At 38.9% G+C, this 27875-nt stretch overlaps 1 protein-coding gene across 1 annotated transcript in view; it reads left to right on the top strand.

The window, feature by feature from the left end:
* The first annotated feature begins 7614 nt into the window (after window positions 1-7614).
* The window catches only part of SYTL2 (synaptotagmin like 2), a 40862-nt gene continuing 20601 nt past the window's right edge, over window positions 7615-27875 (top strand). The window contains exons 1-4 of the mRNA XM_036384567.2: window positions 7615-8031; window positions 18537-18685; window positions 20791-20926; window positions 27348-27420. Of these exons, the coding sequence (XP_036240460.1) occupies window positions 7931-8031; window positions 18537-18685; window positions 20791-20926; window positions 27348-27420 (459 nt within the window). The 5' untranslated portion in view covers window positions 7615-7930. The remainder of the gene's footprint in view (window positions 8032-18536; window positions 18686-20790; window positions 20927-27347; window positions 27421-27875) is intronic.

The raw sequence follows: 27875 nt of genomic DNA, 5'->3' as shown, positions 1-27875 counted from the left end.
TACAGATTATTTTGATTCCCACAGGTACTTACTTATGCAATTAATTGTCTGAGAATGATGGAGAGTGCCTTTTGCAATGTTCTGTGCAATCCCAAATTTCTGTTGGGCTGCAGGCAAAGGTGCTCTGAGGAAGTTGAGATCAGTGGCCTCTGTCAGGGAAAGCAAAGATGATGTAAAATATTGCTGTCTGGACTAGGCAATTTTTGCTTAATATATACTACAAACTGTATTGTGCACCCTCCTGCAGAGGCAATGTGCTACTTACACTGACCTGAGCAGCTGGCTGTTGACAGTGCTTTAGAGAAGATCCAAGTGGCACATGGAAGGAGCAACCTGTTAACCAACGGGTTCCAAGTTTTACAAAAGTAGTGGAGCAAAATCAGTCTGCCAGTGATGGTAGCTGCCCTTGCTCAGCTAGCTCATCACCTCAACTCAGATGAGGAGTAAGAGCGGGACTCTCGAAGTCACAGGGATGCAGCAGATACTCACTAAAGGATTTCCATAATGAGATAAAAATCATCTGAGAAGTCATGTCCATGGACTTTGAAATAAAAAGATTTCTTCAGAAACTGTATGCTCCAGTCTTCCAGTTGATGTTTAGGACTGGAACTGCTCTACAAACTGTCTTACTGTCAGCTCAGTTTAGCATTACTCTAAGTATTTGAATGCAAATCCTTGTCTGCTCTTTGTAACATAGAGTTCTTCTCATCAGTGCTGCTAGCCACTTAATAAGCCCTTTCATTATATTGTCTTCTCTAGGAAAGAGTCAGAACTACCCAGTGACTGTAAACTGCAGCTCAGTTTGTTTTCACATAAGAAAGAATATCTTAACAAAGTGTAGGAAGTGTGTCACTTCCCAGTAGCCATGGGGAAGCCATGATAGGAAATACCTGTTAATTAGTCACACTGTTTTGCACACTTCCATTCTCTAATAGTATAATCCCTACAATAAAACAGAATTCTTGCTAAAATGTAGTCAATGCTTGCTGGAGAGCAAGGAAGGAGGGTAGAAGTCAGATAGTTCCCCTAAAGTCTTCAGTATGTAAACTTGTCAAGGCCTCTACTTTAGCTTTTTCGATAACTTTTTTTTCCCTAGGAATTCCTAGTACATAAGAGATGTTTTTATTTGGCTTGCATCAGTGCAGTGTTCATTAGCCTAATTTGGGTAATACTAAATCCCAAACTAGAATACATATATTTTTTTGGAAGAATAGGGCAATGGAAGAAAAGGAAAGGGGTTTGGCAGCTCCTGCTTATAGATGAATGTCCTCTGTGGGACAGTACAAGTGGGAGAAATATCAGGTGTGTTTTCCATTCTGCAATAAAAGTTTGTGAGAAGGGATAGAGGTCCTGTTGTCCTATTCTCATTGTTATCTTCCATGCTGAATCCATGTTTAAGATGGCAAGTCTCCAGAAGAAAAGGGTAAGCACTTCTTTCCTGTAAAATGAAAGGAAGGTCATGGCTTCTTAACAAAACCTTCTTAAGAAATTAATCACTTAAGTTGCATTATGAGTTTCAGGGCTGCTTGTTGCTGGGATTTTTTTGGAAGGGAGAGGTGAGGCAATGTTTTGGATTTTCTTGTATAACTTCCTTGCTAGAATTTGAATCTGTTTTGTATTTATGTTGGGAAAACATTCAGAAATAGCTAGCCATTACATACAGAAATGTATCAGATATGTAGGGTCAGGAGATGCTTCCCACCAAGTAATTGGTTTGCTTCTGATCCCTCTAAAGCTTTTAATATATTGCTTAAATCTATTTTCAAATAAGATATAAAAAACAGTCCCTCAGTCTGGAGCCTATCTGAGTTTAAAGCCAATGTTGACATGAAGAGTGAGAAAGTGGCAATGGGAGCTTGAGTTCTGTGAGCCTCACACTTCTGCTGTCTAAATGGAGATCAGAGTAATTGTTACACAACTGACAGTGCTCTACCTTCAGAGATCTACAGGACTGAGTCACCTTCATTATTATATTTCAAGTCCATTATGCTGAGAAGATATTCTTTGTTCTGTAATTCTTGATGAATAGAATTAGCTAGAAGAATTAAGTTCTTTCAAACGAGCTGTTACTAATTCAAGCGGTGTGCCTACTGGGATTAAACCACAGCCAAGTACAAATGGTGCAATGTACAAGGAAATATAACTAGATTTGAAAATATGCTGATGTTAGTATCAATAACTTGGAATTTCTGTAATTTTGAAGATTCTTCAAATTATATATTTTTAGTACATTTATACTTACCGCAATATGAAATAAATGGCATGGCTTCCACAGTTAGTCTGACAGTGGTCACAGGGAGAAGGAATGTTTAAGTGTGCTTTTCTAATTCTTCTTTTTAATTTATGAGCCTCTTTCTCCAGAGACCACATCCTCTTAATACCTCTGGCCTAATGGTTTTACACCATAACAGGTATAGAGATTTACATACTTAGGTAGTGCTGCCAATATCCAAGCCCTGTGAAAGAAATGGCAAGCTGCCATATGTGATTAGAGGGATTAGGCCAAAACCAAAGCAAATTATTCTTTTCTGTTCCAATATTAAGTTGTTAACTTTTATCCTCTTGGTTATTAGCTCTTCTTCAGAGTAAATTGCCTTAATAGTCTTCAAAGTGGTGAAGGTCTTAATGTCTTACAAATAAGAATAAAATTAAACCACAGGCAGAGTCATGTGGACCAACAAATCAGATGTTCCAGGAGAAAATGCGAATTTTTCTGAACTGCTTGTGCCAGCTGAACTTCTTCCTCTTTCAGCTGGTTGAATGTCATTATACAAGGCTGGCTGTGAAGATACTGTGATACTCAAGATACTGTGAAAGTATCTTGAGATTTGCAAATATTTACAGGTTAAAACCAGCAAGGATTGTTTTGATACTGTTGAGAGAGGGTAAGGTGTGAGCAACGCTTGTGTGTAACTTTCAGTATTTTCCCCTTTGTGGCTGTTTGGAGCAGTTATCTGGTCCTGTTCTTTCCCTTAACCATGTTGTAAGGAATACTGCATAGGAGAACAAATAGGCTTATTATTGCAATAAAATGAAGCATTTCTGTATGGATAAGGCAACACTGAAACTGCTCTTAAAATAGATATCCCTCACTTGCAAAAGTCCTTGTTCTACCAACACTCTTCACATCTAGCTAGATAAGAACCTCCCTACCTCCCACTGACTAAGCGTACATGTAAGCAAACACTCTTTTCTAAATTAATCTCTGGGACTGTTGGACAAATGATATGCTATGTATACTCTGCTATTATAATTTTGAAAGTATTCTGATAGCACCTCTTGTAAGAGCAGCTGGATTGGCTGCAGATATGCATATCTTACTGGGTGATCTTTTCCTTTCTGCCCCTTCAGGAATAAAAATGACAACAGACCTTCTTGTGCTTAAATTCTTGTCCTGATCATTGCAGGCAACAGCTCTTAAAACTCCTGTGAATTGTGACTTAAGTCCTTCTTCAAAGTTAATAGCTTTTCTTTCTCCACTGCTCAAAATGAAATCCATAATCCTCTGATCTTCTGAGCAAATATGTTCATGACCAATTGTGCTTGTGCCAACAGTGGCGTTTAGCTTAATTAGCTGTTCTGCCTTCATGGGATTTGCCTTATGTATTTACAGCAAAATTATCTCGAAGCCTAGCTAGGCTGGTGCTGAGTTACCTGTGACTGCACTGCTTAAATATCACTGGAGAATGAAATTTATTCATTTGTTTGTTGTTGCTGCAAAGCTGTAGCTTGTGGGGCTTGCAGTCAGAGGTACGTTACTGCCTAATGTCACTTTCCAGGGCCACAGGGGCCAGCTCTCCAAGGCTTTTATTGCTCTTAGTATTCTTCTTGTCTTCCCTGCTTCAAAATAAAGGTCTGTTATTTCCTGAGCATGGGTGTAGGCCAAACTTGGTTACTTTTGAGAAGGAGTTCCTCTGTGCAGGCAAATTGTTGTAGTGCACAATTGCATTTATCTGTCTTCCTCAGCTTCCTGTTGCCTTATGTGTGGACTTCCAACTCATCCTAGTTGCTAGTGCTGGTATGTTCTAGCAGTGGAGAAATACAGTTAGAAAAAATTGTACCTTTCAAGCACATAAATCCAAACCCTCTTATTTTTAAGAGCCAGTAGATGATGTGTAAGTGGATGCTTTCTGGGATGAAGATGTGCAGATAGTAGTCACTGATCAGCCAGGCCTGCAGGGTAGTTGTTCAGCTGAAGGAGCTGGCACAGAGAGCTGGGTGCAGCAGCCAGAAGTAGGATTGGCTGTCACCTTCTTCCACTTGTTAGAAGGCATTGGCTGCCAGACAAATTCTCTGGATCAAAGCTTTAGCAGCTTAGGTCTGCTCTATGAGGAGCACTTGAAAAGTAGTTTTGCAATGTAAATTTAGGACATTATGAGGTTTCTGCATGCAAAAGGAGATCTTGTTTGTTTGAATGGAACAGCTGACTCTGGGGTTTTGCTGTTTGTCCTCTGACTCTGTTGGTAAACTCAATGTCAACCATGGCAAAGTACTCCAGCCTTTTCCTTGCCTCCCTCATTTGCATCCCATAGGTATACACTGAGTAAAAACTTGGGAACCTAAACTATTATTGTAGTACCACTTAATGTAATATCCCATAGTGTTCGTAATACAGTATTAAAATTAATGTTCCCCTTTTGTATTTGGGGGAAAGCAGTGTCTGGGGGTAAGCAGTGTCTGGGGGTAAGCAGAGCCCTATGTAGGGTTAATGAGTTTGTAGATAAAGTTGTCTTTCTTTTGTGGTTTTTGTTTTAGAAAAATGTGAATTCTGACTTAAAGCCAGTGAGGTGTACAGCTGTCTGAGAGGTTCTGAGAAATTTTACTAGATAAAATTCTTGGATGAGCACCTGGCCTAAACCAGTTGGAAACCAAGAGCAGCTTAAGAGTGTATGTGGGCAAAACTATTTTGAGTTGCCTTTCTGTTTCTTTTATTGCTAAAACATAGAAGCTTTCATGAGTTGGATAAAACATAATTTCAGATTCCTGTTTATTACTGGGAATCTTTCATTAAAGAGAGGATTTTTTTGGTGTGGTTTTACCTGAATTTAATGTTTAAAAAAAATCATGCCAAATATGCCATGACTCACAAATGTTAGTATATAGCACATGAGACCCCTACTTTGGAAGTCAGTCAATGTGGTATCAATTTTCATGAGTCAATCAGTTTGATAAGAATCTTGCAGTCTTACTTGAAACCTAGGTCTGAAAACTTTCCTGACAAAAAATGCTTGCCGTTGAACTTGCAGTGGCACCAAACAAACTATTCAAACCTCTCAGTTCTTCCTGACATGTATAGGGGTTTTTAAGAGGAAGAAAATGTCAAAAGAAATCAAAATAATTGAGGCTGGGGTGGTGTTAGAGTGTGAATTTAACAGGGGGAAGACGTTGGTTTTTGGGCTTTTTTCACTTCTTATTTTTAAAATAATTTTAAGTTTTATAACAGGTTCTATAAGCTAGCAGTTTTTACCATCTGTGTTTGGAATCAGTGCTGATAATCTTTTGCAGAAAGCCAGCCTGCAGTTACTTGTATCAGACAATCTCAAGAGATTGGCCATACACCACACACACAGAAAGAGGTTTTACACAGAAAGAGGTTTTCTTGTTTATGAAGAACTGTGGAATCATGGGTGAAGAGCCTGCCAGGGTGGGTGGTATCTTGCTATCTCGCCTCTGAAAACAAAGTGGGGGTGCACCCCTAGCTGAAGAAACTGCTCTACAGTATGATGGTATCTGCGAGGTTCAGTGGCAGTGAGAGCTCTCACAGCCTGCGTGGATGTGCCCTTGCAAACTGTTGTCCAGCTGGGGAGGACTGAAGCTCTATTTCCACTTATTTTATTGATTTGAGTGCTGAGAGACGTCAGTGAAGTCTGCAGGTGGTTTTGTAAATGCTGTCCAACTATTTCCTTTAGTTTAAAATTCATATAATAAGACAATATAACACATCTTCCCTTAGGCTTAAAAAAAAAAAAAGAGACCAAAGATATGCTAAGATATTATTCCCTGCAAAAGGTTTCTTGCAGACTGGACTGATCTTGGGCAAGAAACAAAGCAAAATCTTTGATTATTCCAGTTCACAGCTGTCCAGGTTCTGTAGTTGCAACATGAGCTTCTGTGCCTGTTGGCTGGGCACTTGCCATTCAACCAGCATCCAGGGCTTTGGATTAGCACTGTGGATGCTGCTTGCTGTGTCAGATGGTGTAGAAAGTTTCCACATGACAGCTGAAATATCCATACCTGTTCCTAAGCTGAAGGAGTACTGATGTAGATACTCAACAAATTTAGATTGTTCTATTTGTTGGTAGTCCTATAGGAAGCACTTTTCACTTTTGCCTAGTTATAAACCTAGTTATAAATACAAATGAAGTTACAGGTGGCAGGTTGTTTGAGATGCTGTTGTATCAACCTCATGCAACAAAATCACAATGAGCATCATAGAGAAAAATATAGCAGCCAAACAAAACATGCAGAATGTGGTTGGGCATTGGAGTTTTTGGGGGGGATAATCAGTAACGTGGCTACAGCTCCCTACCAAATCTAAAAGAAATGCTGTTATTTTCAGAATGAAGTTTCCCTTTGAGTCCTGCCAGTGTCAGTATATTGGTTTTCTGGCCTGGTTGCACTCTTGTGGCCAGGGGAGCAAACACAGTGACTCATTGCTGGATTGTAGTGCTCGGTATATCAATATGAGTTCAGCATCCTGTCAGCCACATCACAGTGTCAGTGATGGGCCAAAGGAAGACACCCACAACCCTGAAGGGCTGTGATGGAGCTGCCTGGTACAGATATATGTCCAGTGAAAACATCTGCTTCTCTTCTCTCTCTTACCAGGTTTGGCACTAGGCATGCTTCTGAGCATTAAATTGGAGCTATTTATTTTTTCTCAGGCTTTGACATTCCAGTGTCTCTGGAATCCTGAGACACTAAGATAGTTGTGTCTGTGGTCAGGCTAACTCCTCCCCATGCCACTCTCTCTATTCCTTTAAGAGTTTTTTTTGAAGAAGAGGTTTTTGTCTTTGACAGTTGGAATTATCTCTAAGTGGATAGTCCTCTGAAACCAGGGCCTATGAAACAGAGACAAAACAGTATTTCAAATTACTACTTATAAATGCAGTTTGGCTTGTATAAAGCAGTGAGGTTCATGTTACCACATGACTTGTAATTACACATACTCAATATGGAAATGTATAAATTATTTCACATTTATTCCATGTGGTCTGTAGAACAGTGATTTGGCCTTTTTTTCCTTCCTTTAAATCATTGTGCTAAGTGCTCTTTACTTATTTTGGGGGGGTGGTTATCTCCCCTTTGCTTCAAATTGTTCTGCTAACTGTAAGAATGGTTTAAAATATTGTATAATAAAAGTGTACCAATTGTATGACACTCATTTCTATGTTTTAGGGTGGGAGTTGTCGTATTGGGGAGGAATATATTTTCATGGCCACCTTGTTCAGGAGGCCTGTAAAACAGGTTTGACTTGAAGTGACCATTTGAACTTCATAAAGTCATTTAATCACACTGAAAAACTTGTTTCTTTTAATTAAAAATGAATACATAATCTACTTCCCTGATCCCTGATATTGCAACTTGTTCTTCCTTGTCTCTTTTTTAGGGAATGTTTTTTTTGTTCTCAAACACTGGATATGCTGGGTCAATGAACTGTTACTCCAGGAAGCAGAGCTGAGAGGACAAACTGAGAAGACATTATTGTGATGGCAAGCAGGAATGCAACACTCTCCCAGAAGTCTCTCATCTAGGGAAACATGCAGGAAAGCAACCTCTGTGACTCTTTAAACCGCTGACTGTAACCCAGTCCAGGTTTGTCAGTGCCTGCTGAAAAAGATTTCTAGAACTTTAAAGCAGGCTACCAGACTGTCCTCAGCAGAATCCGAGATCCTCCCAGACTCTTTACCAGCCCTTCACAAAAAACAAGATGATTGACCTAAGCTTCTTAACAGAGGAGGAACAAGAGGCAATAATGAAGGTGCTGCAACGGGATGCAGAGCTTAAAAGAACTGAAGAAGAGAGAGTCAGGTAAGGTATCCAGCACTCTGCTTGTCCTGGGAAGACCTACACAGTTCCTGTGCTGTGTTACTCAGGAGTAGATTAAAACATTTGTTGCTAAGGGCCCCATATGCCTCAGTATATGTGGTTTGGAGATATATTCTTCTCTGGACTAGATTTACCATAGTCTCTGGATGAAATACCTCTACCACACAAATGATTAATTAGTGGCCAAAATTGTTATGGACCTTTGCAATTCCCATAGGGGCCAAGAGCACCCTGTACACATCTGCCTGGATACACATCTGCCTTGGTTTCCTCAGAAGAGGATTCAGTTTGCAAGGGTCAAAACCACTGCAGACTGGACAAATGCATAGTAAGTGAGGGACTTGGCTCAAAAGGACTGCAAGCACCCCCAACAAACCAAAACATGATTGCAGTCAGCAAATATGTCTGAATGCTGAAGTTGTACCTAAAATATTTGGAGCTGCACTTCAGAAGAAGTACCAGCACTATGCCCCACTGCCATGAAAAGTCCTTGCATTCCACGGATAAAGCAGAAAATTGCTCTTTAATTTCTTTGTGGTGTCACAGATGGAGCAATGCGTTGTTATTCTGGAGTGTTTTATGTGCTGGGAGGTTTTACTGAAGCTACTATTAGGGCAACTGCTATGACTAGAAATGCATGCATGGAAAGTAGTGTTTCCCAGATGGCTCTGAGAAAGCTGTCTATCTACACAGGTATAAATAGCAGTCAGATAGCTGCTTCATAGATACCTGTATCAGCAAATAGTTGCTGATATTTGCTTGCTCAAGAGTGAAGATTTTGGTAGGCATTGTTTTATTTTTTTTGGAAAGGAAATTATCCATTACAAGGTACACAAAATAATATGTGGACAAATAATGAAAAATGGAGCCTGAGGTGCTAAGAACTCCAAGTGCTATAACAGAAACAAATTTTTACAGGCCTCAGTAAAGGCAGGATTTTCTCTCACTGATTTGGTAATCTTCTCTTAAGATTCCTTCTTGTTGTGATGTTCCTCATGAAGTAATATATTTCCAATTTAAGTATTTTGAAATTATTCTAACCATGATGCATCTCTGATGCTTCTTTGCTACTAAGAAAGATTTTTTTTTAAATAAATGTCCTTGTTGCAGGCATACCCTATATCCTGAAAAGAAAAGGCAGCCTGCCTCTTGCCCTAGGAGCAGCATTCCTTTCGCTGAGTATGCTTGTGCAGCCCTGAGGTTCTTTGATCAGCATGCAATCAGCATTTTGTTGAGTTATTCTACTTGCTTCTTTTAAGAGCAATAAAGTGTAGACCAGTAGCTTCTCCTTGTTAAAAAGACTTTTCCTCTCAAAGCATTTGCTTTGGTGAAGGTAAAATCATTACAGGCACTGTTCCAAGTTCCTGCCCCCATCTTAATGCAGCCTAAGTAAATATTTTCACCACACAGTTTTGTCTTCTGCTTCAAAAAGCAGTAAACTGACTTTTCTGTAACAGAATAGGCATTTTATTTACTGAAGGTAGAAAACTACTGTATTTAGTCTTGGAATGTTACATCAGTGCCAGGTCTGAAAGCATTCAGGGTAAGTAATTGTAGACGAGTTTGAAAACGGCATCTAGGGAAAAGAACCCTTCTTGGAACAGAAATTCAAAAAAGCCACTCTCAGTAGTGGTCTGAAAGGACTGTCAGAAAGTATTTTTGTTCCTGTAGCTTTACTTTTGCCATTTATAATTCTAGTTCAAGAGGGTGTGGTGGAAAATGCAAGAGACTGCAGGTTGTAGCAGCCTGTAATCATGTTTTGCAGTAGCATGTTTGCTGCTACAATAAAATGTCTCTTCTAGTTTCTAAATATTATAACTTGAGAAGCTGGAAGCCTACATATGAAATGGATTTTTCTGCCTAATTGTGGCACATGGCGCTTGCTTTTCATATCTTATATATTAAAACACTACTTGAATTGTATCTCCAGCCAAGGAGATACAGTACTTCAGTTTGGATTCTATAGCCTTGCACAGCTGGAAGATTCCAAGACTTGGGATCAACTGTCATCATACAAACATTAGACAATGTGTTATTTATATGTGTATATAATGGAAGTCTTTCAATGTGATGTTTTTTCCTCTTCAGGAGGAATTCTGAGGTTTGAAGGGTGTTCTAATAATCTGTGCCATGTTCTTGGAGCATGGTCAAATTGGTTACGTGACAGAATCCTCTTTGAGCCACTTCCTAGTGGAATTTTACAAACCACCTGATGGAGTCTCTTCCCTGCTAACAGTTCCTAATATTGCTAATCTAATAAAACTAAAAATCTAAGTAGGCTGGCCCATGCAGCCTCCTTAAGGTAGTCTGATTTAAATCTTGGTTTGTTGAAGGTTGTAATAGGTGTTTCCCCATCTTTTGGCTCCTTATGTGTTGGTCAGGATCAGCATGATTAGTTTTATGTACAGCACTGTTTTGGAAACAGCGTGTCTGCTTCCTCCTTCACCTCTGCTGAGGTTTGTCTCAAAGGAAAGAGGATACTGATGATCTCTTTGGCAAAAGGGTGATGAAGAAATCTCAGGTGACAAGAGGGTGTGATGCATGGAAAGCAAAAGACGTTGTATGCTTTTTTAATCCTGGTGCAAGAAGATGCCTCTCTTTGCTTCCTTGCTCTAGGAGCTGCAGCAGTTCGCTCAATAGCAGTGTTGCTGTGGATGGGGCAAAGGCATAAAATAAGAATCAGGTGACAGCTTGTCAAGACTAGAAGCTGTTTTTTCAGCATATTACTAACTTAATTATTTTGGGTTTTTTTGTCATCATTCCTGTCCAGGAATCTCTGATATACCCTACTCCAGCATTGAACAAAATGAGTGGGCTACGTACATAACTGAATGTCCTGGCAGTAGCTTCAATCTAACCCCTAACTCCTTTTACAGATGCATAGTTCAGAATTAACTTAACTCTGAGCCCTTTCTGGAGACAGTAACGTGGGCAGGAATATATTTGTCTGTGAAGTTGTGGAGTGTGGCTGGGTGACTCTTCTGTGGTTTGAGTAGCTGGCCCCTGGCACCAGCGTGTCTAAGGCAGAAAGCTGTTGTGGTCACCTTTGAGACAGGGTTCCCTCTGTGGTGATCAGCCCTTCCCAGCAGAACCTCCTAGCAGTGCTCTTGTGGGCTGTGTTTGGGATTGTTTGCTCCTTATGTAAACTGAGGGAGGTTAATGATAGGGGAAATTCTGATATGGAGTTGTTTGTGTGGTGGGTGGGGACTGCTGAGTGCCAAACCCCTTTGATACATTAATTGGTGTGGTATTGCAAAAAGAGAGAAAGCTTCAGGGGTCTGATTCTGCTGGGAGTGTGTGGCAGTTGAAAGCCTATTGTAAATGTTATTTTGGCTCTGGCTAGTTCTAGCAGATATCCTCTCCAGTCACTTTTCAAGGCAGTTTTCCTTATATTGTTCACTGTCTTTTATGAGGTGGGATATATTTAAGATACCGTGACGAGGTTAATATTGGCACTGGGGAAACCAGACTTACTACTGGTAATGTGCAAATAACTACATCAGAATGTGTACTTAAAATTGTCATAAAATATTTTTTTGTTACATTAAACTGTTTTGAGAGTGGGCTTAGCAGAGGCAAGGAGGTTCTTAGTGCACCTGTTGTGGCAGAAAAGGATAAGCTCATGTCTTCTGCATGAATTCCCCATCATGGACACTGCTTAGCACCACATGATTTTCCAAGTACAGTGACTATTCAGGAAGTAGATCAATTTTATTCTCTAGGAGAATGTTCATGTCATTATTTATCCTTTTTAACAAAGCCAACTGACATAAGAACGAAGGTGGGGAGAATGGTCCCAGCCCACCTTTTAAAATGCCAGTAAGAAAAACAGGACTGTTTTCATCTTGATCAGGTGAGATAGATGGGCTTAAGGAAGAGAGACCTTACCTACTGGTCTTGGTAAAAGATACAGCATTAGACTACACTAAGAAATGAGCTGATACCATTTCTTCCCAGTATTGATTACTACTTTGTCTACCAGTAGCAGATAAATTGTTTGACAGGATGATGATTGTTTGGGAGTGCTAGTGAAGCAGGGGAGATGGGACTTATTCTGTATGGTAAAAGAATGTACTGAAGGGAAAAAGTGGATACTAATAACAATTTTAACCTGTATATTGAGTACTCCCTCTGTAAGCAAAGTTTTCCTTACAGTTCAAAAATTTTCTTGGGAAGGCTTATCACATGTTTGTACCTGGCACTGTGTTGTATTATTAAGTGCCAAACTGAAGCCTTTGTCTTCAGATTGGATCAGTCTTGATTTGTAGTTCATCTGAAATCCTAAATGCAACCTTTTCTTTTGCACAGCAGGAAAGATGTCCTTGCTGATAGGGTGAAGCAAGCCATGATACAGGCTCTTCTGCTTACTTATATTTGCTTGTATGTGTCATTTGGTGGGGCTGGTTTTATGCTTTACATGCCTACTTTTAAAGCCTGTGAAGAGCTGGGGACACTGTGTGAGCTGAACCTGCCAGTTACATATTTTCTAACAACCTTTCCAACCTTTCCAGCCCTTGTTCAGATTGTCCTGTGCTGCTGTCCAGGCAGGCTCCCATACCAAAGGTGTATTTGTCCCAGGACAGCTGTGCCTTCATTGTGAGGGTTGGGTTGATCAGTTTGGTTTAGTTTTCCCCTGTCAGGTTTACTTGGGTTGCATCAGAAGAGGGAGGGGAGGCCATTGGGCAACCTCAGTGCAAATCTTTAAAATAAGCAGAGAAACTAAAGACTGTGAGGCTGTTCTGGAAATAAAACAATTGGAAGATAATAGAAGCTGCTAATACTGGCAGGCCTCAAAAACTACTGCCTCCTGTAGCAAGACTCAAGAGTCTTGATACTGTTTTCCTGAATGGAATAAAGAGAAGCTTCTATATGCTAAGAAATGCTTCAACAAAGCATTTGTGCTTACTTTGTGTCTGCCTAGGCAGTATCTAATTACATGATCTATATAATTCATTGCTTGTAAGAAGAAGTTTACTTCAAACTTGACAGTGTAACTACTAATAGGAGAGTAAGTCTGAGTGCTGAGTGCAGGTGACATAGTAGAAAGGCACATACACATTAAGGCCTCTATCTGTCGTGCAGAATATGCATATATTTTAAATGAAACGAGGGGAAAATGTGCCTGTCTGATGCCCCATGAGTGGCCATCTGCAAGGAGAGAAATGTACAGCAGGGTTAATGTGGTCAGCGTGTTTCACAGCCACTTGTTAGCACAAACGTTGGAATCATAGTTTTGGTTCCAGATTCTGATGGAGACCATATTTCAGTGGGCAGCAGAGCTTCATGTTTTCTCTTCTTACTCTCCAAAATCAATTGACTTCTCACACCTTCTAAACATGGAACTCATTCATTCATTCTGATGCTCCAGGCTTGGATCTGTCTATCTCCCCTGTGACTTGAGAGACAATGTCAAGTCTTTGTCTTGTCATCAAGACTTGAGCTGACTACAGCCTGGTCAGTTCTCCAAGGACCCAAAAGCAAGATGATACCTGAGATTTATTCATCAGGGTATTGCTAGTAGACTCAACACACACAGACTTCTGAAGAAGCATAAAATGGAAGAGCATGCATTACTACAAATAGAATTGGCTTGCTTTTTCATGTATCCAGCTGCTTCTAACTGTCAGAAATCTTGCTGTCTAGAGAGACACCAAAGACAAGAATTAGAACTGTTGCTTATGAGGAATTGCGATGGCAAGGATGGGGAAAGGTTGCATAACCTCACAGGTCTGCTTTGTTCTTTCTGGTATAGCCCTAAAACAGTTTCAAATTGTATTACTCTCCTGTTTAAAACAAGTTAACAGTAACTGATAGGTTTTCTTGATTTTTAGGGTTTTGTAATGTCATGTGCAGCTACCATGCAAAAGATAGCTTACTTGCAGTTTGGGACTGCCTACTACAAATATTTTGGGTGTAGCTCTCTAGCAAATGTCAGAACAGACTTTCTTCCTATACCTTATATAGATATTTGCAGACTAAAGAGGCATGCTCGTACAAGGTGCAATGTTTAAATAACTACTGCTTTGTCCTGTAAACTTTTTGTAGTTGTTTCCTACTCTCAAAGAAGAAAAAAGAACCTCATCAACAAGTCTGGCTCTTAAAATACCCTGGTCTAATATAATTTTACTTCTCTTCTTGCATGAGTGATACTACAAAAAGTTTGTCTTGTCTGTGTTCAGAATGTGACCCAGAACCCAAATCCTTTGTCTTTTTGCTGGTTTGTAATTTGTTGTTATGTTTGCAGCAAATAGAATTGAGATAAAATTAATCAAATTTCTCTTTCAACTTCTCCACTTATTTGATATTTTGGTACCCCATTTGCAGAAGGGAGGTTTCAGAAGTTAATTTGTTGATAAGGTGTGGTAATATAATGATTTTTAAAGGCTTTACTTTGATGTTGGACTTTTAGGTGCTTTTTCCAAATGTTTGGATTAGGGTGTGTGGGACAATAGTGAATCTATCTTTGAGGTAAACACAGACCTTGATCTAAATCCTCCTTCATTCATCATGAGGAGTCCCAGAATATGCTGGCACCACACAGATTCTCCTGTCTGAAAGCTCAGTTTAAGCTGTCAATTGGGGTATAAGGTCATCAAATGAGGTATTAAGGTGTCAGTAGTCACATCTTGCAAATTCCATGGTAACTTGTAATGTAGACTGTGAATAAGGCAGGTACAGGGGAGGGAATTGAGACACTAAGGAAGTGTAGATAAAAACTTTTAGATACAGGTATGTATTGCTAGATACTATTTTTTCAAAAACAGGGATGAGTTGTTACTTTTTTGCTTATGCAATGACCTATTACAACAGCCTACAAAGCACAGGATAAACCATTCTGGATTTGGTGATGAGAAGGTTAGCAGGGACTGATTATATCAGAGCAGATTTCCTGCCTTACAGTGGTACTACATGATCTGGCCCATTATCAGATGTTCCAGAGGTGAAGAGGAACAAAGCAATTAATCCATGCATAGGTTTTCTGTTTGCCTGCAGAGTGGTGGACAGTTGGTTTGTATTCCTGTACAGTGCAATCTCCATGTACTTACTGCCCTAGGGGAGATGACAAGTTTTCCATCTTGCCATAAAACATGTTTCGCCTTAGCATAGTGGAAACATCTTATTAAATAATGCGAACAAAGTCTTATCCAGTCCAAAATCCTTTTTAAATTTCCTTTTAACTATGTATCTTTACTTGTTTGAGTTCAAAGTTCCTATAGGAGAAATGGGCACCAGCTTCTTTATAACTTTAGGCTGTTTCCCCTTGAAAAACTGCAGCATAAACTAACTGGCATTTTAGCAGAGCACAGAGGGACTCCAGAATGCATACTTGCATCATACATAAAGGTCTTGCTGCATTTTCTCCTAATTGCAACTTGGCAACTGAGCTCACAATCTGATTCTTAATCTGGATGTCTACTAGTTCTTTGATCACCGAGAGAAAAATTTAATGGCAACTTGGTTAGCCTCTTTGTTAATATGGAGCTGGTGTGGAATCAGTTGTTGGCTTCTAGGCCTGTTGTGGTTTGCTGGGAGGCTGACGTAGCTGTGGAAAACGATGGCTGCAGTCTGATTCTCCACAGTTGCTTTCAAGGTAAACCACAATCTCTGTCTAATTCCTAGCAGTCAATCAAGCCCACATAGTGCAAGCAGTTTGATGTGACTGCTAAGACCTCCTCCTAGCAAATCTTGAGAATTCAAGAAGCATTTTAAAAATTCTCATTTGTTCCAAAAACAGTTGCAGGCATTCTAAGTCTATGATGTATTGGTGAGCACAGGAGGCTTAAAAACTTTTTTGTTGTCAAGACCTAGAACTAAGTTGTCTTTCTGATAATGGAATTATATTTCTTTATTTGTGGCTGGAGAATGCCTGGAAATAGCTTTAATACTTATGTTGCTCTTAGTTCCTCAGAAACAATGTGACTGACAGGCTAAGGGCCACTCTTGAAAAGGCAAGTAAGACAAGCTTACTTTGATGTGAGGTAGTAAAAGTCTGTTTAAGTCAGCTGCTGTCAGCATCTGTCAGTTCTCACCATACAAACCCTATCAGGCAGGCAGGTCATTTGTAAAGGAAGTGCCGTGAAAATTGAGAGCACTTTTATAACTTTGTTAGCAAGTATAATTAATTAATTCCCAAAGTCTCTAAGGCCTGTTGAGCTGGTGGAGTTAAGATACACTAACTCTCATAGGCAGCAAGCAGAGGTGGGAGCAGAGTGCTTTCACTTCCTGACAGAATGAGAGCTGCATTGGCCAGGTGACATTTATTGAGTCTAGAGCTGTGACAAATCCATGCCTCTGTCTCTGTCTGGTTATGTTAACTGGTCACAGATCTAAGAGTCCTGCAGGCAGGTAAGCAGGCTGCAACAGCTGAGAGGCCTTAGGATCCTGTCCCCTTCCACAGCCTAGCTGAGCTTCCTCTGCTCTGAGCTGACTTGTAAAGGTTTCCAACCACACCCCACAGTTTCAGTGGCTGAATACCAAAGGGAGAGGGGTGAGCAGTGTCTGGGGTGAGGACACTGAATACTTGTCCTGTGACTCAGTGCCCTCCGCTAGAGAACCTCCCTTGGCATATGTTGTCACACGGTCCCAGAGCACTTGCTGCCCTGCAGTCTGTACAAATAGCTGAAAAGCCAGTCCCTTGCCCTAAGGGACGTCACTTCTGAGAAGACAATTAACACGTGTGAAAGAAGGTGAAAGGGAGAAGCAGCCACCACCTGTGTAAAAAATCTGTGTGTTCTACGTTTCCATTCTTCCTGCTGGCTGCATTTATAAACTGAGTAATATATTTGCTGGAGGATAAAGGGAAGCTACTGCTGTGTTCCTGCTTCAACTTAGAACACTTGCTTAGGAAGGGTATTTAGTTTGGCCCTTGGAGAAGCACAGAGGGAGGGAGGGAGGGAGAAATTTTAAATGATCCAGTAATACTATGGACTGTTGAATCTTGGAGTTAAAAGGGGGGGACCTCAACATCTGGCAGCCTAAACTGCATGTAGTAGATTTGAGGCACCCCTAGTAGTAGGGACTGATTTTTGACAGTACTTTCAAAATGAAGTTTATAGTATTCAAATTGTAATATACCTGATGTATTCGAATAAGGCTTTTCATATCTGGCCATACAAAGATGAAAGAGAAGTTGATTGACAGATGAGAATGGTCTATCTTAGTTTGAGGTTGGGACCAGCCCAGTGTCCTTTCTCTGCTGTGAATGACTGTCTGTATGTGACAATCAAATCTGCAAACTAGAATTAAAGGGCTGTCATCAGAATTAATTGATTGTACCAGAAGATCTGTCCCCTAAACCCATGAGGAATGTCATACTCAGAACTTCCTTGGGGTTAGGCTAGATCTTTAGAGGGATCTTTAAAGGTCCATCCCAACCCAAACCATTCATGATTATCCATCAGACCTGTGAAAGACAACACCATTCCATGGCATTGTGGTCTGTGCTTAGCCTTCAAGTCTCAGTGAATGGACCTGATTTGATTTCTCCCTTGGGCTATGTTGTTAGCTTATTTTGCTGAAGGAAAGGACATAAATGGAGAAGGATGATGAAGCATGACTCGACTTTTTATTGTTTAAGTGCTCTCTAAATCTGTGTGGTAACTTCTCTGGTCTGCAGGTTAGTCCCCAGCCCATATGCCTAATATGTTACATGCCTAACAAGGGAAAAAAAAAACAACCTCTCAAATTGCCCACAGCAACTACTTATTCTGTTAAAGCATGCCTCATAAAAGCAGGAAAACCCTGTAGCCTGAAAACAAATGATTAAGAATTTGTCTTCCAGTTTTTAAAATGACTGTAGTTTGCATAATAGATATATATATATATGTATAGATTAATAAAACAAATAGCACAAACTTATTTTGTTGTTTCTTACATGTGATGATGTTTTTCTTTGTAACTCATTGTATTCATATAAGGATTTTTGTGTAATTTATGCAAAAAATGGCACCACGCTTCCAGTACACATTTGGACTGTGTGTGTGTAAAAGCAGTGCCAAAAAAACCCCCGTAGAGGCATCTTCTGAGCCTCAAAATAGCCATGCTCCTAATTTTGCTAGAGACATTCATGCTATTCTACTAATTTATCTCAATTTTAGTCTTGGAAAACGGACCTTTGAAGGCAGGAAGTCAAAATCTGCAGTTACTGGAGACTTTTCTAGTGCTTGAGTGTTTATCATAGCAAAGCTGTTTGTTTTTTGGCTTTTTTTAAGAGTTACCCTCAGAGCATAGGTTGAAGTTAATAAGGCTGAGGCTCTTCCCTTTCCAGCTCATTGTCATCCTTCAGAATTAGGTAAGGAGCATAACGGGTGAGAAGATGGAAATAGCATGTGGAGACAGTGTTAAAAAAAATCAACAACCAAAACACAACCCTGCTCCCTGAAACAAAAAACAAGCAACCAAAAGAATCTGACTCTTTTTTTCCTGTTCCCATAGGTAAGTATGTGAAGTATGTTTATATCTCATTTATTCATTTTCCTCTTCCTCAGGCATTTACCAGAAAAAGTCAAGGACCATGTTCAGCTGAAGAATATGAGTGGGCAGTGGTTTTATGAGGCCAAGTCGAAGAGGCACAGGGATAAGATCCATGGAGCAGATATTATCAGAGCTTCCATGCGCAGGAAACCTGCCACCATTGGTAAGCACTTGGAAATTTGTTTTGGTACTTTGTTTTGGAAGGGCTGCCTCTTACTTTACTAACCTCAGACAATATTGTCTGTGAAATACAAGAATACTGGTGTCTCTATAAGTGGAAAGTGATGCAAAAAAGAGACTTCCCACATTATTTACAGTAGAAGCTTTCCTCTCCCACAGTGCTATATATTAAGGAGTGATGACTGCTAACAGAAGGGACTAGCTTATGTTTATGTTAGGATTAAAAGCTGTCTGCACTCCTAGACTCATTCTCATTTCCATTTCTGAGGCCCTGTGGGTTATTTAGGAACAGGCAAAGAATCCAAGATTGAGGAAATTGCTCTTTAACATGAATTTCCATGATTTCAGTGCTTGGTTTGAGACCTTTGAGGCTTAATGGCAGGCATCACAAGCTAGAGATAGTGGTTTTAACTAACTGAAATACATGTGCTGAAAGCTCTGGCAGCTGTGACTGGCATCCTGTGTCCCCATGAACTTTAAGTGCGCCCATAATCCCCATGTCATGGTGGGTGCCCTGGTCACCATTAACTTTACCTCTTGGAGGGAGGGAGTGAGCAGTCAATCTGTATTCACAAAAACATATTATATAATATCCAGGATTTTATAGATCCCCATTATAAATCTCTCAGCATCTGACTTTTAATCTAAAGTGTCCTGGTCTATTTTATCATTCTTTGTATAGAAAGCGATTTTTTTCTTAGCAAAACTGGCCTACATCCCCTTTTAACCTCCTCAAGTTCTACTAAGTCCTTTTGATTTAGAAGTGCAAGACTTACATTGTTTTTACCAAATTGTACTGATGTTTGTACTATTTCATTTTTTTAGTTGTGTTAAGGGATTTTGTTATTTGCTAGTGAAGCAAGTAAGGTACTTCCTTCCATGCTGTGAATGGACTACAGTTTGTTGCTTTCTATGGGTTTTGTAACTACAAGTTAACCTTGTTTTTCTCTCTTTAACCCTGTAGTATTGCACCTTCTCAATTTCTATATTTTCAGAGACAATTTTGAATAATGTCAGTTTGAGGTTACTGCTTTGGGTTTTTAAGTTAAAAAGAAAAGCCTGAAACAGAAAAGAATGCAGGAAAAAAAAAAAACCCTAGGTGGTTAGCATGGTGTGTTTGTCATTTGGGCTGGTTTTGTACTTGAAGTTTATGAAAATCAGCTGTAAAATTCTAGCTAAATTTCACAGTAACTTGTATCTTAAAGGAAGGTACTAAAAGCCATGCCATCTTAAAGGCAAGTTAATTAATCCCAATCTTGTTGCTTAAGCAAAGTGACATGTTGGCACACTCAGAACTATGTACAATTGCTTGGTTTCAATGACTCATGAGATGGCAAGATATTTTTCCTTGCAGATATAGATAGCAAAAATGTGAATTAAAATCTTGTTTATTTATTTTTTGTTTATTTTTGCACACTTCACTTCTGAACTGTTGGTGAAGTGGAAAAAGCATTAGAGGAAATAATGGAATCTTTTTGCTCCGAAAGGCATTATCGGAATAGGATTTTGTCCCACCCTAAAAAGAAATGCCAATGTATTTGCATTGCTGAGTGAGGTGAGGCTTTTTGTTTGTTTAGGTTTTTCACATTACCTTTTTAACATCTTGTGGTAATTCTGTTCATAAAGGATTGGCCACCTGCCTAAGTGAGTTATGACCAACTTCCAGTTTACTGGTTAAGAAGGGAAAAATTGAATTGATTTCAACATATTTTCCGTTTCCTCTTGTTTAATTGTTTTTTCCTTTCTCAGGAGTCTGAGGATGAACTTTCAGTATTTGTGTAACTGCAAGAACTGCAGGATTAGTCTTTACCAGGGTTCTTGTAGAAAACTCCTCCCTTTAGGATTACTTTAAGGTTTAAACCAGATGTATCTGGTGCAGTAAAATGAAGTACTCAAAACAGTATTTGACATTTTTAGTAGCATTATAAAGGCGTTCTTTAGAAGGCACCAGATCTGCTTCTGAAAGCAATTCAAGTATAGTGGGCTTTAGAAATAGCTGTAGGCCTAAATGCAAGTACTTGTACGTCTTTCTTAAGAAAACCTGTATGAGCATGTGGGAAACAACAATATTCTTGCATCATGTTTTAGCTGAAGTGGCTCAGAACAAAATGAGCAAAGCAAAGATCAGCTGGGTGAACAATGTTAATAAAGAAGTCTTTGAGCCACCAGATCTACACGGCCTTGAGGAACATCAAGAAGAAGAACAACAGAAAACTAGCTGGAGGTAAACTGTCTGTTTATCATGCTTAGAATGTATATATATATATGGACTAGTGAAACTTGGGAGCTCTAAGTTCCACCCAAAATTATTTACTTACCTCTTATTTCAAAGGTCACCTAATGTTACCTTAGAATTGTACAAGAAAACTGTGCATGTGACAGACACATAGTCATGTACTGTTCTGCATTTGAATATAGAACAATTAACAATCTTCAACTTGCCTTTCTCAGAAAAAGTTGACAATCAAGCATGGAATGGTTGCATACATGTTCTCATGTCACAATTTATTTTGGTTCCTTGAAGTGAGACCTGGATTTTCAAGTTAGAATGGCTGGCCATGATCAGTTCCCTGCAGTCAGTAATATGGGGACCACAACCTCTGCATGTCTTCATTCAGTTGTTTACTGAAACCATTCTATCAATTCAGCCTGAATTTCAAATTTGGATTACAGCATTATTGAGGTTAGAAAAACCTACAGAATTATCAAGTGCAGCCATTAACCCAGCACTGCCAAGGCTACTACTAAACCACATTCCCAAGTGCCACACCCACGTTTTGAGCACTTCATATCACATGAAGAATTGGAAACTAAGAAATTGCTGTTTAAAATTTTCCAAATTATTTGGCACACAGTTTAAGACCTCTGAGACTTTTTTAGAAGACCAAACATATTTCAGATGGAAAGAACTAGAATCTTTAGATAGCTGCAGAAAGTTAGTCAGATTCTACCAAGAAAAGTAAATGTCTTTCTGGAATGGAGAAGCTTCCTTTCAGAGTAAAATAAGACAGTTATCTTTGGTATGCCTGAATTACTACAGTTGTACAGTTGGCTGGATGATAAGTAGTTTTTGAACTAAAAAGGATTTGATATTAAATCACTTTATCTCAAGCCCATAAACATCCCAAACAGCTTTATTTTGTTTTGAAATATCCTGAGTTGATTTCTGAAACAGACATGTCTTCTCTTTAAAATACCTACATGTAATTCATTGGCTGAGTTGAAAACTTCCAAAAAGCCTACATTTGAGAAGGAAAGTGCTGAAACAGTTGGAGTCAGAGCAGGTAAAGTGGCCAGATTCCCTCAACACACTGAGGAAACAAGAACCAGGGTGTAACCCAGATAGCCACTGTTTGTGCTTATAGTGAACACAGTGAGGTAAGAGCCAGAGTTACTTCTTAGGGGAACTGCTTTACTTCTGGTTGTGCCATTGATGAGCTCTGTAACCTGTCACTTTCTTGTCTAAGTCCTTCTCTGTGCATCACTGCTTTTTCTTTGCAGTAAGGCTTCTCCTACTATGCATTTATACAATACCTAGTAGCAATTGAACCTTTCACTTTCGTGGTCTGCAGTCTGGGCACACACATTCATGGTGAATGACAGCAAAGATTGGTGTGAGTCTTAATAATTCTGGCTTGTGTCTTTCTTATATTTTATCACTATCAGTGAACTCAGAGGTGTTTGTTTTGACCACATCTGAAATTGTGCTGAAAGAGGTCAAATCAACTGCTTTGTTATAGACTTGCCAAAATGAAGTTGTCCAAAAAGGATGATAAAGGTTTCTTATCACAAGACAGAGCTCTGTTTTCCTTCTCAGCTGAAGTTAACTGATGTACTGACAGAGTTAGTTGTTATTAAATGTAGGTTTTTTTACAGGTGCCTTTTACATTCAGGAGATTGCTATGAAGTTATTTCTTTAAGAACAGCAGAAGGCAGGTTGCTGTTGAATATATCTTTTAGAATATTTTACATATCATCTTGCGCATCAGGAACAGATAATGATATTTTTAAAGAAGTATAGTCTTATAATCCTATTCTTATAATTAGAACTCTCCAGAAACTGTGTGTGATTGATAAGGTATAATAGATTTCGTAATATGCCAGGGCAGCCTCTTCAAAAATACATAACATAGCAAGGTTTAAGAATATGTAGACTTTTTTTTTGTTAAAAACTTGACCAACTTGATAGTGGTCTTCAACTTGAAGTGATTTGATGACTTATTTCAGATCACAGCCATGCAAAGCTTGATAATTATTTTCCAGGACTCTCCTTGCCTTTTGCTCCAAATTGTACCAGAAGTTGATCAGCCTCCATGCCTTGTTCATGTGTACTTGTACTTTCCTCAGTAGCTCAAGATCTTCTCTCTAAAGCAGCCCCACACAGTCCAGTGATGTATGAGGCAATTGGAAATGGAAGTGATTTATATATGTGGTCTGGATGCTTACTTACACTGACTTTGCATAAATAACTTGATTGGATGCCTCAGGTCATTTGTTTCTAAAATGTCAAAACCTATGGCAAGCAAATGTGGCAGGACTGTGAAATTCGTTGCTTATGATTTTAGTGCGGGCTTAATTCACCATAACTGAGGTTAGTCTACACAATATTTTATGTGAGAAATTGCAGGAGGCACCATATGCTTTCAAAATACTCTTCCTTTCTGTTCTCTTGATACTGGAATTTGAAGGAGACTGGCCTGGCATAACTGTGGGCCTGTCTCTAAGGGCAGAAGGAAACACAATGGTGCAAAAGCAATAACCCCAGTAGCTGGGGTGGGAAGGGAAAATCTACAAACATTTAAATTTGGTTGCTAGGATAGTGGATCCACAAGGAATTAATGGGCTGGTCCTCTCACAATGGAATAGTCTTAACACAGCTAAGAGGATGAAACAGAATTATTGCAGAATTTGGGATTGCATTAAAGGCAGCTCATGGCTTACGGTTTCCAAATGCTACCTGCGGTTCAAGCACTTGGACTTTTAAAGCATTTTAAAGTGCTGCTTTAAGAATAAGTTTGTGAGTGTTGTGGGGTTTCTGGGGTTTTTCTGTTTGTTTTTTTCCCCTCTTTTTCTAAGAGTGTGGCTCAGGCCAGCACTGACTTACAGGCTTTGCATAAACTTACACAGCTGCTAACCTGAGGATTCGGTCCAGAAGCAATATGATAACAAGTTGCTTAGCGTACTTTTGTTCTGGATCCTGTTCTTAAAGCGAAATAGTTCTTGCTGAGTGTAAAGGAAGTTTAGTTCTGCTAGATCTGTTTGTAAACTGATAAGGATAAAATCCAACCCTGGAGCCAGTTCAACTGCTGTTAAATCAGGGTGCTACTATATTATGTAGAACAACAGTATCCTTAAAATTAGCAGTGACATTTATTCCCACATCCCAAATATCAAAATTCCACAATAAAGCTATGAATTATTTATTTTTTGAGTTTTATATCATTGTGATAATTTTCTTGCATACCAGAGCCTTTACAGGCCAGGTGTGTGAAGTGTCTTTAAAGGTGTAACCTTAACAGAATGAGTTTTCAGAGGTGAGTCACACTGTCAATATAACATCTGTCCAGTTATGCCATCTGTCTATATGCTGAATCTCAAAAAAGGAGGGTTGCCTTTCTGTGAATTAAGATTCACAGGTTGTGTATGAATCCACATATTGACAACGCCTGCAAATCTGTAACACCTTTCTCTAGCTTTGCTCCTGCCTTTGCCTTGTTGCTTCAGTCTGTATGGGACTTGGACCTCCCTTGTGGTTCTTGACACATCATTTTTCCAAGTTGAAGGGTAGAATTTTTAAAGCCTTTTTTAATCTGTCAGTTTGGATTTACACACTTTTAGATTAGCCTTGTGAATGCAGCATATCTGGTAACAGTTTGTTCAGTTTTCTTATCTAAGTGGGTTGTGGGTAAACTCATTTTCAGACCTATTGTTGTAAAACATAGTTATAGGATCCTGGCTGTTGTTTTTTCTCTGCTTTGCTTTTTTTAGACCAGGGTTTTCAGTATGTAATGCCAAGTTGTTAATCTTTAATTATTCTATGGTAAGTCCAAAGAAACATTGCATTAAAGATTATGAGATTATGTTTAATTGAACACAAAGTTACCTCTCCACCTGTAAAAAACTTCACTGAAGAATGTCTTATCAGTTTCTTGCAGCCCAGGGTGCTTAACAGAATTTTTCTTGCTTAAAATGGGTGAGGGGTTGAAGTATTTGGGACCAAACCTGAAAAGGAAAAATTATGATTGTCCTGTTCAGTAGTAGATGTTGCAGAGAAGACACAAAATGCAGGAGCATATGATTGTGGGACTCTCAAAAAAAAAAAACCACAAGTGCTTTATAAAAGTAGGAACACAAACTTCTTTTTCTGTAGTTTCTTCAATATGTATGTCTATTTTCATACTTAAAAATATATTAGAACTAAGGTTAAAAACAATAATGTGAAAGGATATTTTGGAAAAGAAAATAGAAGATGCAACATTTAGCTCTTTGAGAACCAGAATATTTTTCTTACTTGGGATCAGCAAATGGTAGAAAGAACAGTAGTAATCTGTTAGTAATCTGGTGTGTGCATATAAGAGGCCGCAACAGTTACTGTCCTACAAAAATGTAAGAACAGTTAATTTTTCACCCTTGAGATAGATTCCATTATAAAATCAGCTCATTCCTTTATCCTCTATCACTATGCATGGTGGTATGTTTCTTAAAGGTGGTCTTGAATCAAAAGAGCAAGGAAGGGATATAGAAGTTTATAGTTCAGATTGCACCTAGTATATTTTTGCTAGCCTTATGTTCACACTGCTCACTATGGTCATTTTATCTTCTCCATAATTATATTTTTCCTTCTGCAAAATGTAAGTGATGTCACCGCTCTGTGACAGTGTTCACAGGGGTTCTTGGATGAAGGCAGAGACGAGAATGTTGACTCCATGTTTCAGAAGGCTTGATTTATTATTTTATGATATATATATTACATTATAACTATACTAAAAAGAATAGAAGGAAAGGTTTCACCTCAGAAGGCTAGCTAAGCTAAGAGTAGAAAGGAAAAGAATGAAAACAAGGGTCTGTGGCTCGGACAGAGAGAGAGAGCCAGCTCTGCCGTGACTGGTCACTAAATCCAAACATCCACGCGAGACCAATCACGGATCCACCTGTTGCATTCCACAGCAGCTGATAACCATTGTTTACATTTTGTTCCTGGAGCCTCTCAGCTTCTCAGGAAGAAAAAACCCTAAGGAAAGGATTTTAATGAAAAGATGCCTGCGACACGGCTCAGACACACTTAGCAGTCTAGAGGAAAACAGACTTACAAGGGTAGTTTATCAGATTGTTTTGGGGGTTTTTTCTCCCCTAAAGTTTGAGCTTAACTGTGCACCTTGCAGAAGATGGGAAAGTTGTCCTCCACTCAGGAGGGCAGACTGGTATCAATTACCAGACTGGAGAGATATTTGTTAATGCAAGGAGATGAATCTGGAACTTGATGAGAGGTGGATGCTGTTTCTGTCCTGAGACACCTTGTGGCTCTTCTACATACTACCCTTAAGCCTTTTCACACATAACAAAGATCATTGAGCAAAAAAATACTCAGTTTTGGAATCTCTTTGTACATCTGTATCGGAAAAACCCTAGGAATTGCTGTCCTTCCTAGCCTGATATATATTTCCTATCTGGAAGTATAAATCTTTTCTGCTTCATATTGTTCCCTCACCCCAAAATCATAAGTGTGTATCTTGGTTAATGTCATTTTTTTCCATATAAAATCAGGGTACTCAATATGGTTGTTCCATGAAGACTATTGAAATCCATGTCTAACTTCCATCTTCAAAAACTTCCATCTTCAAAATTTCATATCTGAGATGCTTAGGTAAACTAAAATAGTAAAAATCTGATTGGGAAAAAAAACTTGCATCATTCTGCAAGTAGATTAAATATTTCTAGAGATAATACAGGAGCTGTCTCTTCTAGCTATTTTAATTTCTCCATATCTGAGCTATGCTTATTATCACAAGCAATAACTTACTTCACTTATGCAATCAATCAAAAACATGTATACATCTCAATTGAAAGAATAGCTTATAAACTGTACCTCTGAGGGGATGTGTTGCTATCTGTGAGATGTCACATCTTTACTATAGTGGTGGTAGGATTCCTCTATTTTTTCTGACTTTGACATTTTGCAAAACTCTATTTTTCAGTCAGATTTTGACACTTTCCTGCAGTTTGGTTTCAGTCCTAGAAGTACAAATGTAGGACAAGGATGAAGATGGCAACGCTGATATTGGAGAGTAGTGATATTTACTGTATTTATACAGTATTTACTGTAAATATAAAATATAGGTTTATATTTATGTTTATTTTTATAAAGCTTATTCAGACATTTAAAATGTATCAAAAATATGGTTTCTGTCACACCAAGTAGAACTTGTATTGAATTCTTTAACAAGTAAATACATTTTTTGCAAGGAAACAAAGCAGCAAGAGTATCCCCTTTCCTATAGGAATGAAAACAGGCTAAATAGAAAAACTCCAGTGCCAAGTTTATGTTTATGTTTGTGTATGTATAAGTGAATCTTTGTATTGCTTTTTCAAAAAGGTTTAAAGTAATGTCCTGTTTGCTGAAGTTGTTACATAATTTTCCTTTACAGTTTTAAAGAAGTAACCCCTGTGTTAAACAAGCCAGAGGAAATACCTGTGAAGGCAGCAGTCTCATCACTAAGGGTATGACTGATACTGAATATGGTAGAAGTTATTTGCTTCAGTGGAAAACATAAGTAAAGCTTTGAGGAGGAAAGATAATAATTTGTAAAAAAATGAGGGTTGTTTTTTTTTTGTTTTAGAGGGAGGTAATGAAAGCCACTAAAGGTTCCGCACTAAAGTGCTGCTACACCTCTAATTGGTGGCTGCTTTTTCTTAACATTATTTCCAATCTGTTCAACTACTGAAAGCAATTAGCCTGCTCTATTCTAATATCACAGAGTTAGAGATAAAATTATTTATCTTGCAAAAACTTGGAATTTTTAAGTGTCTTTAAGTGGTGACTTATCTCTGTTGTTGGTGAGTTCAGAAGAACAAGATGAGGGTGTCACTGGCACTTCTGATCATTTCCTGTTCATATTGTTTAGGTTTTTTTGTCATGTATCCAATTTAAGAGGTATGCCTTCAGACTCCTTACT

Source organism: Molothrus ater, chromosome 2 (assembly GCF_012460135.2).
Source record: "Molothrus ater isolate BHLD 08-10-18 breed brown headed cowbird chromosome 2, BPBGC_Mater_1.1, whole genome shotgun sequence".
NCBI lineage: Eukaryota > Metazoa > Chordata > Aves > Passeriformes > Icteridae > Molothrus > Molothrus ater.
Note: the sequence above shows the minus strand (reverse complement) of the source record. Positions and strands in the feature narration are given on the sequence as shown.